Source organism: Phaethon lepturus, unplaced genomic scaffold (genome assembly GCF_000687285.1).
Source record: "Phaethon lepturus isolate BGI_N335 unplaced genomic scaffold, ASM68728v1 scaffold9151, whole genome shotgun sequence".
In the NCBI taxonomy this organism is placed as follows: Eukaryota; Metazoa; Chordata; class Aves; order Phaethontiformes; family Phaethontidae; genus Phaethon; species Phaethon lepturus.
In genome coordinates, this window is record NW_010515498.1 from 92,077 (window position 1) to 110,357 (window position 18,281).

The following is an 18,281-nucleotide window of genomic DNA, read 5'->3' on the forward strand; positions in this document are numbered from 1 at the left end:
AGGTCTGTCATTTGTTGTATTTTGGTATGCATTGCTGAGATTTTTCCTCTGCAGTCAGTGATTGGCACGGGCGCTTCAAAGGTGTCATAAGCTGTTGTTTAACTGTTTCTTATAGTGTACTATAGTATACAAAATTAAAACACTGTGCCAGGCAAGACAGAAATTGTTCTGAGCTAGAAGAACAGGTTATTTAAAAGGCTGCAATACTGTGCGAATGCCAGGCCAACCCCCTCGAGGAGACAAGAGAAAGGCCCCTGCTATGTACCAGAGTAGGAGTTGTCTCACACAAATGTGCATTTCCCACTGATGTACCTAATGAAGGCAGCTATTTTGTTGTTTCTGAATTGAATAAAAGGAAGAGAGGAAGAAGATTTTGAGAACTGCTCTGAATGTTAATTTTCATGGTAGCTGAATAGACATGGGCCATGACTGAGAAAAAGGAGGCTGATTCTGACATTGAATAGTGTGTATCATTACTGGAAATTGTACCCTTAGTGCTGCCAGGTAAGATGTCCTGGGAAAGAGCCACATGCAGTGACAGGGAGTTGATTCTCAGTTAGATCTTCTAAAGGCATTTTGGGCTTTTGTTTTTGTTCCCCTTTTTCAAAGTCTGTAACCTTGTATTTGATCTGCTCAGCTAGACTATCCTTGATTTATCATTATCCTTCATCTCAGTGGTGTTATCAGGGTAGTCTGAAAGGCACCAAACATTGCATCTTCAAGGATGCTTGGTCAATGGCATGGTGTGCAGGCTTGTTTTTGAAATGCCAGCCACTTGTGTTTTGGACTGAAGATTTCTAGAAAGTGCAGGTGGGGCATGTCTGGTTTTTGGTATTGTGGGTTGTTTGGGGTTTTTTTAAACATTGAACCAGAAATGTCAATTTTAGAGCTAGGGATATCTAGTGCTGGGCAGTGCAAAGGGTTGTTACTTAACATATGTAAAAGGGTAGCAGCTTGCAGGCAGCACATGATGGGAGACACCTGATAACACCAAGGACACCTGGGCCCTATGTTTGGGGCATTTCTTTCAATTTTCTAGGGGAGATGTACCTTGGTGGGCAGGAGCATTTCTATCTGGAAACTCACTGTACTGTGGCTGTGCCAAGGGGGGAAGATGGTGAGATGGAACTCTTTGTGTCGACCCAAAACCCAACGAAGACACAGGTATTGTCTCATTGACCTGCTGCCTAAAAGGCATTTGTTTCTCAGTTTCAGACTAGATAAAAGGTTGTTTTACAGTTGGTCCTACCTTGTCTTGAATAAAAAAACCCACATAGGCTTAGAGTTGGGTATGGGATCTAAAGTCCATATCCATCCTACTGGTGTCCTGAATCTGCTTGCAGATGACAGAGATGCTTCTGTTGGCAGCACATCTTTGTCAGCAGGGATTACATGCTTAACCTCTTCTGGAGAGGTGCCAGCTGGTCAGTAGGCATGGCTGTTGAATGACGTGTCAGAAAGAGAGGTGGTGTAAACACAAGTGTATACTAATTCTGCCATCTTGTGAGATAGGCTACTGGCACTATGGGGCATCTTTGGCCTGTTTACTGACTCACCAAGACTGTCCAAAGATCTCATAATAGAGTGAGGAGAATGGACAGAGTGGTACGGATGTCAAACCCTGTGCTAAATCAGACCCATGTCTTGGTAACCTCATCTCATGTCAGTCTCTTCCTGAATCTGGTGCTGTCTGCTGAAGCACTGTGTGTCTTCCCACCTCAGAGGTGAAATACTGGGCTCATTGGCTGCATTTGCAACAAATCCAATTGCAGGACTGATAGGACCTGAAATGTAACAGAGTATTCACACTGTTGCAGTGGTTGCAGAAAGGCGCTGTGTTCCTGTTTAGTTCTTAACAACAGTTCAGTTCTGTACATGTTCTGCTGTTCTGTTTTGCTTTAGGAGTTTGCTGCTAATGCATTGGGACTCCCTTCAAATCGAGTTGTGGTTCGAGTGAAAAGAATGGGAGGAGGATTTGGGGGAAAAGAGACTAGAAATACTATTTTGACAACTGCAGTGGCTGTTGCAGCCTTCAAGTAAGTTTGGGTGTGGGGAACAGCGTTTTTTCCTTTCAGGCTGTCCCAGCCTGCCTCTTTCTGGAGCACCATTTGCGCTGGAACACTTTCAAGACTCTTCATGTCTTGTTACTGTACAGCTTATAGCAAGCTTGGGATTTCCCAAAGGAGATGTCTAATGGGCCACTATCTGGTAGGATGAATTGAACCTGCTCAGAGGGGCTAAGCTTATGCAGGAATGACAGCTTTTAAGAGGAAAGGGGGAAAACCCCTTACTCTGCTGTTCCTTTGGTGCTCTGTGAAAACTCCTGTATCTCAAATTATCTGCCTCTCCCCTTCACTTTACTCCAAACCCTTTCAAAATCCAGCACTCGCCATGCTTGTTTTTTTGTATAATAGAGGTATGAGAGTCTCTTCCTTGCTCAAAACTCTACTACACCATCCTTGCACCACCGTTTCTCTGCTCTTCTGCAAACTCTCTCTTTGGATTTTTCCCTAGAAGGATGGCAGGCCACTGACCAGAAACCCACACTTTTCAAACCCCCAAAAGCTCAGGGAATGAACCTAGACTGTAACCATTTGTGAAGTGTAGATTGGAAATGTGCTTCTGGTTTCTGGAGTTTTGATATGGGCAAGTTTCTGTGGTTGTGAGTGAACATGGCCTCTGAGATTACATCTGTGCACTGCATGTAACACTGCCCTTCCCAATACTGCCCTTGTAAGTGAGGATGCACCCTGCTGGCAGTGCTAGATGGATCTTGCAAGGTGGCAGCCATTTGATAAAATACCTTTGGAAGAGAACAGCCAAAATGAAGCTCCTGTACTTAAATTAGCTTTCTTTTTCCTGTTCTGAGCAAACCACCTGCTTTCTCTAATTAAATCAATAATACATATGTATTTTTTTCTTCCCTTCATCTCTGCCAGGAAAACCACTGTTTTATATCCCAGAGCTTATGAAATAACATCTATGGCATTCCCTAGATATTTGTATAACCTGAAGAGAGGCACTAGGAAGGCAGAATTTTTACAAAATGAAGAGCAGCAACTCCTTTCCTCTTTGTTTTCCTCTTTGGATAATAAATAAACAAATACAAATCAAGGTCAAATTGAAGGTTAGTTAGTACTTTACTTAGTATTATTATATAATTCATATGGCATTCTCTCTTGCAAAGCCAAGAGTGTGCCTTGAGAAAGTCTGGAAAACAGTGGTTGCTCAGTTATCAGCATGTGCCTCTTTAAGAAACTGTCCTTTTTACTATAAGTGTCTCCACAAGAGTTTTCATGAACGGGTCCCAGCTTCTAAGATCTTAATTTTTTTTTTTATTCGATCTTACCCTTTTCTTAAGAGGAAGATGTATAGACCAAGCAGTTTACCCCTAACTCCCCATTGCCACTCTGGAATGCCACTCACAATGCTCACCAAAAAGAGGACAGTCTTGCTCTGTAGGAACTGTATTGTACATTTCAGGCTTTGTCTGATAAATGTATCCTTTAACAGAACTGGCCGACCAGTAAGGTGCATGCTGGATCGAGATGAGGACATGCTGCTAACTGGTGGGAGACATCCCTTCCTGGGGAAGTACAAGGTATGCATACATACAAAATGAATGCATATTGTCTCAGTGTTGTCACCCGAAACATCAGCAAGTAGTAAAATACTGTGACAAAAATTGCTGCTCTGGTTGTTTCACTGCTGATCTTCCCTGCTGCAAACGGATCACGTCAGCTGGGTTATAGTATTTTTCCTGTTAAATCCTACAGAAGTTCCTTTGACTCGGATGAGTCCCTTCTTGTGACCTCAGCATAAATACTTCCCTCCTTTTTGCAACCAAGACTTTGCCCCTGTTGACAGTCGTGTTGCTTTTAGATGCTCTCACATTTGTTTACAGTATCACACTACTGTGTGTTTTGTTAAGTTCCTTTCCTCTTCAATCCCCATCCAACTGCTTCTGCTTTTCAAAGCCAAAACCTGTTAAGGAAGGTGTGGTTGTGACAAGTGGCCAGCACGTAGTTTAGAAGAGTTCTCTGGAGCAAGATTAAGATGCATACATGGACCCTTTACTGGGAAGCTTCTTCAGTTGCTGCCTGTGGTTGTCCTGTGCTGCAGCAGAGGACAGATTTTTGCATGTATGAGGTCCATTCAGTTTTTGGAGGGAAGCATGAAACAGAACATTTTGTAGAAAACTGGTTACTGAGGAGACTCTCTTGTGACAGGTTGGTTTCATGAAGAATGGGAAAGTCAAGAGTCTGGAAGTGTCATACTACAGCAATGGGGGCAACTCTGTAGACCTCTCTTACGGCGTAAGTAAAATTTTCTGATGGTTAACTAGGCAGAACACATTTCCCTGTGCAGCTTTTTGTTCTGACTTCAAAGAGTTGTCTACCACATTGCTTGCACATCCTGCTCTCTGACATGACTGAAAACAGACCTTGTGGGTTTTTGGAGCTTCTACAATTGCTCTCTGAGCCAACTGACCTGCCTTGGCATGTGCCACATAATTTTTATTGATTCTGTAATAACTTGGATTAGGCAAAAGGGACAAGAAAGTTTAAGTTTGCTTTGCATTACAGAGGGCTGTGATGGGAAACCTGTTGCACAATGCAAGATACTCATAGTTCCCCAGCTTTGGGGAAAGCTAGTTCCTTGGAATAAGAAACATCCATCTCAATAGGCTGATCAGGGCAGAGTGCCCAAATCAACAAGCTTGTTAAGGACTGGCTAAAGCTGACATCGGGTTCACAAGCACTAAGGACAAGAATGGGCCTGAATTTGGAGTTTGTCTCCAAGAATTTTTGTGCTGATGAGTAAAAAAAAGTCCTTTTCCTGTTGTGTGAGTGACCAACCCAATAGCCTAGAGCCTTTATTCTAGCTCTCTTTCTCTAGTGCACTGAGTCTTTGATAATTTTCTGTAAAAATGAGTCCCTTTCAGTAGGAGAGAACTGCAAGAGCTCTCTACTAGAGCCACATTCAATGCTAGTAATGTGGTTGGTGCTGTGCAGAGCAGAACGGCAGGCAAGTGTCTTTGCATAAACTAAGGGCCTGGTTGAAAGTACAGCTATGTGAATTGGATTTTTTTTGACTGTGTCTGAATCAGACGACTGGAAAGTGCTCCATGTTGAAATAAGGTTGGGATGTGCATAATCTCCTCTGTGCTGCTGCTGGAAGGGAAATGTGGCAACACAAGCCAAAAAGAAGCTCTGGCCCTTTCCCAATTTGGACAATTAGTGGACAAAGCTCTCAAATCTTGCAGGTTAGATGTAGCTATTGAAAACTCTTTACTTCACATAGTTGCCCTTACTGCCATAGCCCAGCTGCTGAGTCACTTGATGTCACTGAGACTTCTTTTCCAGTAACAGATTACTCAATATAATTAAAAGAAGATTCTGGTTCTTCCAGGTGGGTAATGGCATTTAGTAGCAGTTTGGCTCAGCATGAGCCCAGGGCCAACAAAGGACTTTGAAGCTCAATCTGCCCCGGCGTCATAAGTATCAACAGAGACGTGTGTTTACTGTGCTGTCCTTCAGGAGAATACCATGTGACAGCCCATTGCAAATGGGGGGGAGTACTGGCTGCACCTCAGTGTTCATCCATCTGTGTTGACTGCAGAACTGCAGGGTGCAAGAGAAAGTGCTGGTGGTTGTAAGAGCTTTCCAGCCTGGCTTTGGCAGCTAGTGAGAAGTCTGACGTGATTCATGTAAAATATGTCCATCCCCACTCCTTCTTTTCACCAGGTTATAGACAGAGCCCTGTTACATTTGGATAACTCCTACAACATCCCCAATGTCAGCAGCGTGGGCATTGTTTGCAAGACCAACTTGCCTTCCAACACAGCCTTCCGTGGCTTTGGAGGGCCCCAAGGAATGATGATTGCTGAGTGCTGGATGAGTGACCTTGCTCGGAAGTGTGGCCTGCCACCTGAGGAGGTACAGATCCACTGACATGTTTCAGAGCAGTGCTGCCTTTGAACAAGCTCTGAAAACTGGACACAACCATAGAAAATCATTAAGCATAAGAACTTTTGCTTCATTTTTGCTAAGCCCTTAGCAGGATCTCAAACTTTCTGTATGACAGCAACATTATAGCATGGATTATCTTCTGCTTCATTAAATTCCCTCAGTAACCTCAATTGTGTAACACTTGCTTTAAGAATAGATATTAAAAAAAAAAAAAAGTAGTCCAAAGGCACTAGGTACCTTAATCTTACTAACAATGTGCTTAAGCCCTAATCTGTCTTGAGAATTCCCAGCCTTAATGTCTTAGTTCCCATTTCCCCATAAACAGATATACGTCTGTTAATTCTATTGTTCTGTAGAGTAAGCAGAGGAGTAAGACTAGGAACCAACATGCTTTTGTTGTCATCCATTAAAGACCTAGTCTGAAGCATTAAACTTGGCATGTCCTTTATATGTCTCTTTGGGAAGGTGCGGAAGCTCAATCTTTACAATGAAGGAGACCTGACTCATTTTAACCAAAAATTGGAGGGATTTACTCTTCAAAGATGCTGGGATGAATGTTTGTCAAGCTCTAGCTATCATGCCAGGAAGAAACTAATTGAAGAATTCAACAAGTAGGTGTTCTGGAGTTATTGGGTGCACCTGTTGCCTACTAACATCTGAAGTTTTCTTAGCAACTTGAGCGATGTGACATCAGACCTTATATTTGCAGAGTGACTTCTCTTTCTGAAATACCTTCATGCTCACTGTGTGAAGAAACCTCTATCGGTGAGCTCTGGTAGCTTAAATAAGGCAGGAATCAGACTTAGCATGACATGATTTTGTAAGGGAAATGTAACAAAGGAGAGGGGATCTGTTAAGTCCAAGCTAGGCTTTTCAAACGGCTATCAAGGCAATTTGTTTAGGCTTTCCACTGCCTCATAGTCTTTTTTAGTGGGTTTGTATATACAACTGAATAGTTAATAGTCCAGGTAATTGCTTCTATGATGCCTGGGGGACCATCCTCAGTTTGGATTTCTTTGTGTTGGGACCCATAAACAAAGCTAATCTTCCATAAAAGTTACTGATTAAATCAGTCTATACTGTATTCAGGTATTTCATTTCCTCTTTGATACCCAAGCTGTTGGAGAGGAGCATAGTATTGAGTTGCGATGAAAGCCTCATGAGTATACGAATAATGTTCTTTCCTTGCAGGCAGAATCGCTGGAAGAAGAGAGGGATATGCATCATTCCTACCAAATTTGGGATCAGTTTCACTATCCCATTTCTGAACCAGGTCCGTAAGTGTCATTCATCTTTACAGTAGAGAAGCTAGATTTATGCTGTCTCTCCCAGGCCCTCTTCCATTTGTACCAACTGGAGCTTTTCAGAGAAGAGAAAATTAGTTAAGAAAGAGCACACATTTTTCAAACCAAAATGAGCAACACAACAGTTACCAGTTTATACTGTCCAAAAAGACACCACAGTGCAGCTATGTTTCCATGGTATTGTGTTATGTTAATTTCCCAGCCTGTTCCCTCTTCCTAAACAGTCAAAACACTGTTCCTGTGTTTCACCTGACTTGATGGACTGTCAGTGGTGTTACCAAGTTCAGGTGAAGGGTGCATCTCGGTTTCAGAGCGGCAGGTTTGGGTTGCTTCACCTGCTTTCTGAGCTGAAAATACTGACGGAGGTTTGTTATGTCATTGGATCTTCTACTGAGTCGGTGAGGCTAAACCAAACTCACCTCAAGTGTAAACTAGTGGCTTTAATTATACTGAAGAACAACATTGGTCTAGTTCCAAATTAATTCTCTCTCTAGTTTGTAACCGAAATCTGCTAAGTACTTCACTCGCTCATTTATGATGACTCTTGGATTAATGTTCCCTTTTATAGGCTGGAGCTCTGGTCCATGTGTATACAGATGGTTCTGTGTTACTTACACATGGGGGGACTGAGATGGGTCAAGGACTTCACACCAAAATGATTCAGGTAATAAAGAGTCTGGACTTAACTGAATGAGAATCTTTTCAGGAAAATTACACTCACTCTATAGTATTACCTCAGACAGCTTGATAGTTCCTCTGTGTGCATGTGTAGGGTAACGAATCATGACTAATTCCTTTTAATTGTTTCAGCAGTAGTGCTAGATTTCCAGAGTATTATCACAATTGAGTATGAGAATTAGATTCTTCACCATCTTAACTCTTATTATGTAGATAACACAGGTTATGCTTACAATCCAGCTTCTCTGGCAATTCCATTAAATCCCATAAAACTACCATTTACATATATTTTATACAAAAAATAGTCATATTGCAAACATATTTATATATGCCAACACCTTTGTAGTTAAAAAGGCCTAAGGGAGCAACATTGCTTTGGCAGGGGAATGAAAGGGAAATTTAATACGGCTCTTTATCCTCTGATTCTTATAATTGTTGAGAGAAGAATTTAGTCTCACAATAGTGAAGTGAATGTCTGTCATTGTGACATAAGTGTACATGTATGTGCTTGCACACATTCAGTCTGTGAAGGGTAAACTTAAAAATGTGCTGGCTAGCTCTCAGTCACCGAATCAACTGAGTCTTCAAGAAAAATGAAATTTAGGATGGGAGAGGGTGGAAGTTGCAATGTAAGCAATGAATGATAATGCCCATGTATAAGACGAGCTGCTTACCAATTGTTTACCTTTGCTCTGCAGGTTGCTAGCAGATCACTGGGAATCCCAACCTCCAAAATTTACATCAGTGAGACCAGCACAAACACTGTCCCAAATACCTCCCCGACAGCTGCCTCTGTCAGTGCAGACATCAATGGAATGGCTGTCCATGTATGGAAACCAAGATATTTAAACTAGTGGGTTATAAGCTAGGATTCCAGAACATGAAAAGTTGGTGTGTATTTATCTATTACTTAAGGAAAACGTCACCATCAAAAGGCAATTCCAGGCTAAGGATACCTCATAACTTCTTTACCTGCCGGTGGGGGTAGATCAGATGAATGACCATATTTTTTTCAAGTTGTTCGAAACTCTCCTTCAGTCCTTCTGTAGTTCTAAAATGGAGCGTTTGTGATTACTCAAAATGAACAGAACAAAACATCCATTTAAATAGCTAGCTTTTTAGTAATTAATGCAACCTTATCTGTAACAAATATCTTGTACTGCAAATATTAATAGCTTATGGTTTCTGGGCTGTGCTCCAGAACCAAAGACCTCTTAAGTGTTTATACACTCACCACAAACATCCTTCTGTAACATGGCGTGGTCATGACTGTCTCTGACATGATGGAGTTACCAATGCAATATATGCACAGGGTATGTGCCTTTTCCATTGAAAACAGGAATTTAGTACTGGTCGTTCTCAGGCTTAAAGAGGGGAAGTGTAACCTGTAAAATAAAATCATCAAGCTGTTTTTATTCTCTGCACAGCTTGTCTGAGTAGGTTGAATTTTGGCAAGAATATTTTTTTCAGTGTTACAGGATCATCTTGCTAGATATGCTAAGATGTCCTGCTATGACTTGGTACAGATAAATACCGTATAAATGGGTGGACTTAAGATATTTTGTGTCATGGTCTGGAAAGTTCTGTGCTGTATTTGGGGTTCCCTTCTGCTATCAGCACAGCCAATCTGCTTTAAAATCCTTTTCAGTCAATATTTATTCCTATATAGCAAGACATCTGTTAGTGAACTTTGTTCCTTTTTATGATATGCCAAAGTTCAAAAGGCAATATTGATTTAAACAGAAGGTTCTTTTAAACTCTTATAGGGCTCTTAATACTGTAAGCTGACTTTTCAAATCTTAAAATATTGCTTCTCTCTTTCTTTGTTTCTAGAATGCATGTCAGACTATCTTAAAAAGACTTGAGCCGATGAAACAGTCTAATCCCAAAGGATCCTGGGAAGACTGGGTAAGCTGTTTGTATCTGTTGTGAGACAAGTCGGTGTTGTCAGAGATTGTTTTAACTGGCAAACCCTGTATGCAGATATATCCTCTAGGCCGCCTGCATCTTGCTAGCAAAGACAGTGAAACAGAAACCTGGCAAGGGAAGTAACCAAATCTTGCAAGGTGTCATCCCCAAAACATCAGTTATGACTCCAATACTGAGTTGGATACAGGATCTCCGGATCCTGGGGCCTGCCTATGACAAACTTGACCAAATAAAAGTCTTCAGTGGTTACATACATACATAGCCTTTCTAGTCAGGCTACAGTCTGGGGCAGGGAGAAGCCTGATGTGTAGTGCAGGGATTCTGTGACACAGATGAGTCTTTGTTGAGCTGCCATCCACCTCTTGTAGTGTTCCTTGGCTGCAATATCTCTGTACCCTCAATAATAAGAGATTGATCTGCTGTAACGCTCTCAGGCCATTTTCAGATCCAAGCTCTTGTCTTCATGGGAGGAACTTTGACTTTGTGATTTGGAAGTCAGGATACGATTTCCCCTGGCCTCACTGAAGTCAAGATGACTGTCAGTTTAACCTTTGTCTCTGAGGCTGAAAGTCTAACCTGTAGCTCAAAGCCAAATAAACAAGAGCAAGTCTTATCCCTCTGTCGGTGGACAAGTTCTGCCCTTGGTAGCTGCTGACGGGGCTATTTGGGGAAGCAGCTGCATCATGATGTTTCCCTTGGCACCACTGGTGCTGGGTAGTGTGCCAGCCGTCTGTCACTGGACACCTTCTATTCATGCTCTCCTGGAAATGTTTTTGGGGTAGCTATTTTGCAGGGACTGGTTGGACAATTAATTACTGTTTTCAAACGCATGTTCACTTTGCCAGATTAAAGCTGCCTACGAGAACTGTGTTAGCCTGTCGGCCACGGGGTTTTATAGGTGAGTGAATATTCATACTGCAGAGGCACAGCTCTTGCTCGATTGCATGGATTGCATCCAGGGAAATTCTGAGAGGACTTCTATCTATCCCTCTTTCACTGCTCTAATGTAAGGCTGCATTCCCTTTCCCACCTAGAAATGTTAAGCTGAGGTTAACTCTTCTGGCTGGGGAGAATCTGTTCCTGATAGAGTGCAGCTTTCAGAGCCAGTTCAGATCTCATGTAAACCTGAAGTAGATCTAACTTTACTCTAGCTGACCTAGGTCTGAGGAGGCATAAATGAAATCAGAGCTTTGCCTGGGGCTCTGCTCTGTGTCAGCCTCGTGACTTAGTTTTGCACTGTAATTGTCATGTAGGTAAAAAGGGGTCAGGGGCTGTCCTTGAGGACAAAGCTACTTATGGCAATTGGCTGGAGCAGTATCTTGTCTGTTGTGGCATGAGCAGATACCAGTGTTTTCAATTTCATTCTCCCACTTTAAACTCTTGCTGGTTCCTGTGCAGTTCTGAAATGAGGCACTTTTCTTAGCTTTACTGCTGGAGGAAAACAGAGATCCATCATCTTTGACGCAGAGAGGTTGACATAAAAAACTAAACACAGTGTTGAGAATAGCCTATTTAGGACTAACATACAATATGAGCTCATTTCTGTTGCATCTCTGAAATGTGGTTTTTTTCTCTTAACCAAGTGACTGCCAGTATTTTAATAAACCATTTTTCAGATAAAGTATAAGTAACCAGATACAAAGTTTGCCATGAACTCTGCTTAAAATCAGTTCTTAGCTTAATCCAGTTTCTGGTTCAACTTGATTATGCTCTGAAATTTAATGACCTACAAGAAATGTTCAACTGCACTCTAAAAGCAAAAGATTTGCTACTGGGTTGGTGGGAATGAGTTTCACAAGCCCTGAGATTCATGGGAAAATAAAGATGGCTAAAATAGTTTGATAGTTTCAGTCAGGTTTTGGAATACAGAGCAGATTTAGAAGATTTCTATTTATAGTTGTTTACAATTTTCATTTCTGTATGGGCTTGATGGAAGGGATGAAACAAAAGTGAATAAGGATTTCGATAAGTTGCAATGTGTTTGTATTCATTTGGACTGTTCCTGCAATGAAATGTGGTTTTGTTTTTCATTTTATCAAGAATTCCTGACCTTGGCTACGACTTTGAAAAGAATGAAGGGAAACCATTCTGCTACTTCAGTTATGGCGTTGCTTGCTCTGAGGTTGAGATAGATTGCCTGACAGGTGATCACAAGGTGAGGGGGTCAGCAGTGAAATAGCCTTCTGTGTTTAGGTGAAGGAAACATTCACAGGGAGTTACAACAAATACTGGGTGTCAGCCTGTCCCTAGCTCTGTCATTGGTCTGGTGTGACCTTCAGTAAATTTCTTAACTCCTCTGTTCCACAGTGCAACAATCTGTAAAGTATAATAAAATGATAATTATCTACCCTGCAGGGATATTAGGAGGCTTAATGAATGATTGCAAAAGTTACTGGATTTGCTTAAGTAAGAGATAGCAGCACTCTGTTAGCACAAAAGAACAGAAACATACTGGAATTGAGTTAATCATTGAAAATAGCACTGAAGACTCTTAGAAAGAAAGAAAAAAGGAAAAAAAATATTAATCAGAATCTGAGCTAGTTGGTTATACTCAGGTACAGAGCACTGATGCTAGCAGCTGGGAACTAGTATAAATTGGGTCCATGGGATCTCTGTGGAAAACTGCAGTGAGTTCCTTTGATTTACTTTAGGGATGAACTCAGATTAGAAATCAGTATGAAGAGTTGAACTGAGATAGGTTGTTGAACACTGGCCAAGTGTGGGTAGTGGTTGGATACAGTACTCCTCATACAAGACCATGCTGTACCAGTTTCAGTGTTCTGTGATGATTTATTATTTATTTCTGCCTTTTAGAACATTCGCACAGACATTGTTATGGATGTTGGTACCAGTCTGAACCCAGCCATAGATATAGGACAGGTAAGTGAAGTAGTGTTGCTATTTCCAGTATATTAAAGTGATCACACTACTCTCAGGCTTTTCTAGAGCCATTGTTCCTCTCCAGGTTGTGCCTTTGCAAACAGAGCATTGTAAATTTGGGTATCCAGTAAGGCATTTTAGGCTAGCTATGAAAACCAGTTTGACCTACACTATGCAATAGGCACTGAATTAATTATATTGGGGAATATCCTGCTGGGGTTTTTTTTGCCTTGGATATTAAGACTACAGGATATTCTTCAGTTACCACCACAATGGTGCTTTTCAGCATCTGCCTTGCCTAAGGAATGAATCCACATAATACTAATATGGTGGAATAACCTCATCCCAGGCTTAGTTTCTACAATGTAACATGTGAGGCTAAATCCTACACCTGATTTTTATACTCCTATCTATCAATATCAAGGCCCATTTAGTTCCGTGAGTAAAGAGTTGGGGTAATAGATTCTGTCCTCCAGCTACTGCTATGTAGGGTGCTCAATAGGAAGTTGAACCAGTCGCTTAACTTACAAATTCCTTGGGCAGAGACAAGCTTACTTCTATACTCAGTGCAGTAATAATCGCAATGATACTTCTCAGCAAAGAAAGGTAATAAACACAGGGTTGTTTGATATACCAAAAGATGAATTGTTAGGCATTTGCACATGCTCATCTAGCCTTCTTAGCTCCCTTGCAAACTCTAGGTGTTGATATACTGGAACCCCAGTGAAACTGCTGCAGGATTTGGGGTTTACAGGAGGGCCCAAGTTGCAGAGCTCTGCTGTAGTTAAAATGAAACTTCTCTCAAAGCAACATTTTTTCTGAAAGACACCTTTTTTGGAAGTGGCCAAGGAGAGAAGGAGCCTTTCTGTCTTTGCAGCCTATCAGTTTGGGTCTGGGAATAAAGAGATGGGCTATACAGAGCCTGTCAAAGAGATCTTAATTTACTTTGTCCTTCCATGAATCACTGCAGGGGATCTGAGGGCACAGGAGAGAAAGGGTGTTGTATGACTGCAGAAACCCAAGTACACAGAGCTGGGTTAATGAATGTTTGTGCCAAATCTTTAGACTGGTCTACCTGTCAGATCTCTCTACGGGCACAGTGAGCAGAGCTTCTTCATGTTGGGTCGTTCAAGCACATCCTCCTCTCATAGCTGCTCCCCTTGTGGTTTTTGCTTTTGTTTTTTTTTCCCCCCTCCTAAAATTTAGAGTAGAAAAATTATGCAAAGAAGTCTTTAGTACTTGAATGGATATGGGAGTGTTTTTTTGTGGGTGTCTGTGCTGGTGACCTAAGAGTATGCACACTTAAGAAAGCATTTATACTGAAATAGAAAGCATAAAGTAGTTTGTCTTCAGATATGTCATCTTCAGTCCTTTTAGTCTTCTTGTCCTTTGAAGTATCAGCAAGTAGAATTCATTCATTGGATGAAAAACTGGACATGAGCTGGCAATGTGTGCTTGTAGCCCAGAAGGCCAACCCTATCCTGGGCTGCATCAAAAGCAGTGTGGCCAGCAGGTCGAGGGAGGGGATTCTGCCCCTCTACTCCTCTCTGGTGAGACCCCACCAGTAGTCCTGCACCCAGCTCTGGAGCCCTCAGCACAGGAAAGACATGGACCTTTGGAACACATCCAGTGGATACCGCAAAAATGCTCAGAGGGATGGAACACCTCTCCCATGCCGAAAGGCTGAGAGATTTGGGGTGGTTCAGCCTGGAGAAGAGAAGGCTCCAGGGAGACCTTATTGTAGCCTTCCAGGACTTAAAGGGGGCTTCTAAGAAAGGTGGAGACAGGCTTTTTTAGCAGGTCTTGTTGCGATAGGACAAGGGGTAATGGTTTTAAACCAAAAGAGGGTAGATTTAGACTAGATCTAAGGAAGAAATTTCTCACATGGAGGGTGATGAAACACTGGCACAGGTTGCCCAGAGAGGTGGTAGCTGCCCCATCCCTGGAAACATTCAAGGTCAGGCTGGACGGGGCTCTGAGCAACGTGATCTAGCTGCAGATGTCCCTGCTCATTGGAGGGGAATTGGACTAGATGACCTTAAAAGGTCCCATCCAACCCAAACTATTCTATGATTCAGTGTTAATCTGCCTATGAAGGAATCAATATTTTGGCGTTGAGGGTTTTTTTTCCTTACTTCATCAGGAAATCTGTCCACTGTGTTTACAGCATATCTGTTTGCATGTATTTGTAAGTTGCTTCACCTGCCAGGGAAATGCAGCCACATCTATATGGGAACACAGGAATTGTGCAAATGTGCCAAGCTGTACTCAGCAGAGGGGACAAGGTTTAGAGATGAAAAATAGGAAATTAGTCAGGAGGAGAGGGCTGAAAACTTTGGTGGAAGTCGTCACTGTTTGTTCTTGTGCAGGGAAGAACAACAAAAAGAATGTAACCTTGTTTGGATGTGTTTGTAGATAGAAGGAGCATTTGTCCAAGGCCTTGGGCTCTTCACCATGGAGGAGCTGCGCTATTCTCCGGAAGGGAACTTGTATACTCGAGGGCCTGGGATGTACAAAATCCCAGCGTTTGGAGACATCCCAACAGAATTCTATGTGTCCCTGCTCCGTGACTGTCCAAACAGCAAGGCGGTTTATTCATCCAAGGTATTCCTGCGAGATCCGCAGGCCTCTTACTGCTCTATAATTCTGTGAAGCCGAGTGTGATAAAGTAATGATGCGTGTGTCTAAATAGTTAATTTTGTCATGCTGGCTTTATTCCGGGGTCAGAATGTTTTCCCATTCCTTACCAGAAATATGTGTACTATCCTTTATAGTTAGGAAGAACTGAAATAACCTGCCATTAGAGGAGAACTGAAGTGGCTTTGCTGTGCCAGTCCTGCTGTAAACAGAGGCTGCCAGCCTTCCCTGGCACCAGAGCCACCACTGCTGGTAACATTTCCAGCAGTGTCATTTCCCCAGATCTGGTATACCAAGATCTTGTGTGAGTTTTCATCTTTTGCTTGCTTTACTGTTTCACAGTGCTCATATCACTCTTAAAGGTCCGTTATTAATCCATGTGTCCTTCAGCTGTTTCCACTGCAGTCAGTGCTGCTCTCTGCAGTGAGGGCTGCACAGAGTGGGGCTGGATGTAAGCATCAATGAATTTGCTTTACTTGTCATTGAACAAAGCATTTAGAGAGGCCACCCAGCATCCTTATTTGTATATGCTTGTCCTGTGTCCTTACACTTTCCCATTTCCCCTCCATCCACAGGAACACCTTCATCAATGAGGAGAACTTTTTGGGTGATTAGTGCTGATGACTGAATTAAGAAAAAAGGGGCTGGCAGGGACCTCAGTACTAGATAATACCTGTGTAATCCCTGAGGGAGGCATTCTTGCTGGTTTGCAAGGACCTCCAGTGATGGAGCATGATGCTCTGTGCCGAGACAGCTCACCACTGCCTTATCTGTATTCCCTTTGCTGCAATTTTAGCAGCATCCAAAAGGTTGTGGGAATGCGTTAGTTCCTTTTTCCTTCATAACAGTCTTGCTGTGTCAGAAAGCTTGTGTTTTCCTACTGTTTCTTCTTTAAATGGACTGGAGGCTGTTTTAGCTCAGTCTTCCCTCACTGATCACACCTAGCAGACTGGAGGCTGTTTTAGCTTCGTGTTTCCTCACTGGTAGACTGAGGTTCACATCTGGAAGGCAAGGGCCTGTTTTGGCTTGTCCTTTCCTTCCTGATCGCATCTGGGAGACTGAGAAGTTACAAAGAGGGAATGAGGAATGCAAATGATACCTTATTGTCATGTAGGGCTTGCTCATCTTTCTGTTAGCCTCATTAGTCTTTCCAGGGCCAGGACTGTTCTGGGCTGCAGCCTCACTATTGTTTGTGCTCTGTTTAGGCTGTGGGAGAGCCACCTCTCTTCCTGTCTGCCTCAGTGTTTTATGCCATTAAAGATGCCATCTACTCAGCAAGAAAGGACTCTGGCCTGACCGAACCATTCAGGCTGGACAGCCCTGCCACCCCAGAGAGGATCCGCAATGCTTGTGTGGACATCTTCACCAAAATGGTAAACAGCTTCTGGTTTCATAGCCTGCTCCCTAACCAGCCTGCCCACACAGCGTGCGTGTGCTGGTCACAGTGGCTCAGGTCTGGGATTAGGGCAGGATGGGGAGGCGGTGGCCCTGCTTAAGCAGATGGTTTTTATTTCATGGGTGTTATCCTTTGTTTAACATGCCACCAAGTGAGAGACAAATCCACAGACCAGCATTGCTGGGGCTCCCATTGCCAAGCACAGCCTCTAACAGCAGTGCTTGAGACAGACATCTCTGTGTTTTGAAAGACTGGGATATGAGCTCAGATCTTCAACAGTACAAAGCCACTCATCTCAAAGGGAGCCTGGTGGGGTATGCTGAACCCAGGCTGGGACCCTCATTTGTTTGTAACTTAATTTTTTTTTCTCTTTACAGTGCCCTTCTGCTGAGCCAGGGACCTTTAAGCCATGGTCTGTGCGTGTGTAAAAGGGAAGTTTGAGGAGCCAACTCCACTCATGAAACTGAGCTTACACCAGAGGGATGACAAGGCAGTAGGACTATAATGAAAAAAAAAAAAATCTGTGCTCATGTGGCTCATCCACTGATTCATGGAGCTTTCACATTTAATTGTCCAATCATTGTTTTCTCTAGGAGAGGGAATTGCTGCCAGATTATAACTGTGATGTAAATTCAAATGAAGAGTAAGTGGAAGGTGATGTTATCCAGATTGATAATTGAAAAATCTTACAAGTTTCATTTAAAATTGCTGCAAGGATGGAAGACGTGCTTATTACCAGCCAATGTGAAATGGCAGGGTGGTTGGTTGTTGGGGTTTTTTTTTTTCTGCTCTGGGGGAAAGGTGGATCACCTTGTGATGCTATGCCGAGAAGGACTTAAATGCATTAAACCCAGACAACCAGTCCTCTAGCTGAGATAAGGGAAGACATGAGAGGCACTGAGGGCTGGACCCCATTGTGTCCCCTCTTCACACAAAGCCAGATATACACTAGAGGAAGATGAGGAGGAATTGTGATGTTAGCTAACGAAGATGGTCTTACCTATGTAACAAAAGTGGTTCAGAGAAAAACCCTACATTATGACTGATAGCTGATTTATCTGAAGTTAAATGACGATTGCTTTGTCTGCACCAGGGCTTTAACGAATTCTTAGTTCACGTGCTACCTTGTCTTCTCTGATTAAACATAAAAACTAGAGATACCAAGAGGACTTCCAGCAAGATGCTGCTTCGTTTGACACAGCCTTTTCCTACCCCACACCTCCACCTTCCCCATCTTTTAAATAGGAAAGGACATCAGAGACCTTGGAGTAATAGAAAGAGTTACTCCTTGTTGTTCCCAAGGCAATTTATACCAGCCCAGGCAAGGGACCGGAGGAGGATGGACACAGCTGGGGATTAGCTGGCTCTGGGTGCCCTCTAGGGTCAATCCCTTGCTGTCATGCTATGACCTTGACTTGTTTTCAAGACAACTGTTAGTTTTGCTGTATGTAAGAGAATGGGTACGTTTTGCTACAGGGACTGCTC

The 18,281-nt window shown here is 42.7% G+C and overlaps 1 protein-coding gene across 2 annotated transcripts in view; it reads left to right on the top strand.

Moving 5' to 3' along the window:
* XDH (xanthine dehydrogenase) overlaps positions 1-17,516 on the top strand; it is a 51,522-nt gene extending 34,006 nt beyond the window's left edge. For both annotated transcript variants that reach the window (XM_010295786.1, XM_010295787.1), the window contains 16 exons: positions 1,040-1,164; positions 1,903-2,036; positions 3,514-3,601; positions 4,230-4,316; positions 5,748-5,939; positions 6,438-6,583; positions 7,164-7,245; positions 7,845-7,940; positions 8,653-8,781; positions 9,788-9,862; positions 10,729-10,781; positions 11,924-12,038; positions 12,698-12,763; positions 15,179-15,367; positions 16,606-16,773; positions 17,174-17,516. In XM_010295786.1, coding sequence (XP_010294088.1) covers positions 1,040-1,164; positions 1,903-2,036; positions 3,514-3,601; positions 4,230-4,316; positions 5,748-5,939; positions 6,438-6,583; positions 7,164-7,245; positions 7,845-7,940; positions 8,653-8,781; positions 9,788-9,862; positions 10,729-10,781; positions 11,924-12,038; positions 12,698-12,763; positions 15,179-15,367; positions 16,606-16,773; positions 17,174-17,224 — 1,796 coding nt within the window. In that variant the 3' untranslated portion in view covers positions 17,225-17,516. The remainder of the gene's footprint in view (positions 1-1,039; positions 1,165-1,902; positions 2,037-3,513; positions 3,602-4,229; positions 4,317-5,747; positions 5,940-6,437; positions 6,584-7,163; positions 7,246-7,844; positions 7,941-8,652; positions 8,782-9,787; positions 9,863-10,728; positions 10,782-11,923; positions 12,039-12,697; positions 12,764-15,178; positions 15,368-16,605; positions 16,774-17,173) is intronic.
* Positions 17,517-18,281: the final 765 nt, after the last annotated feature.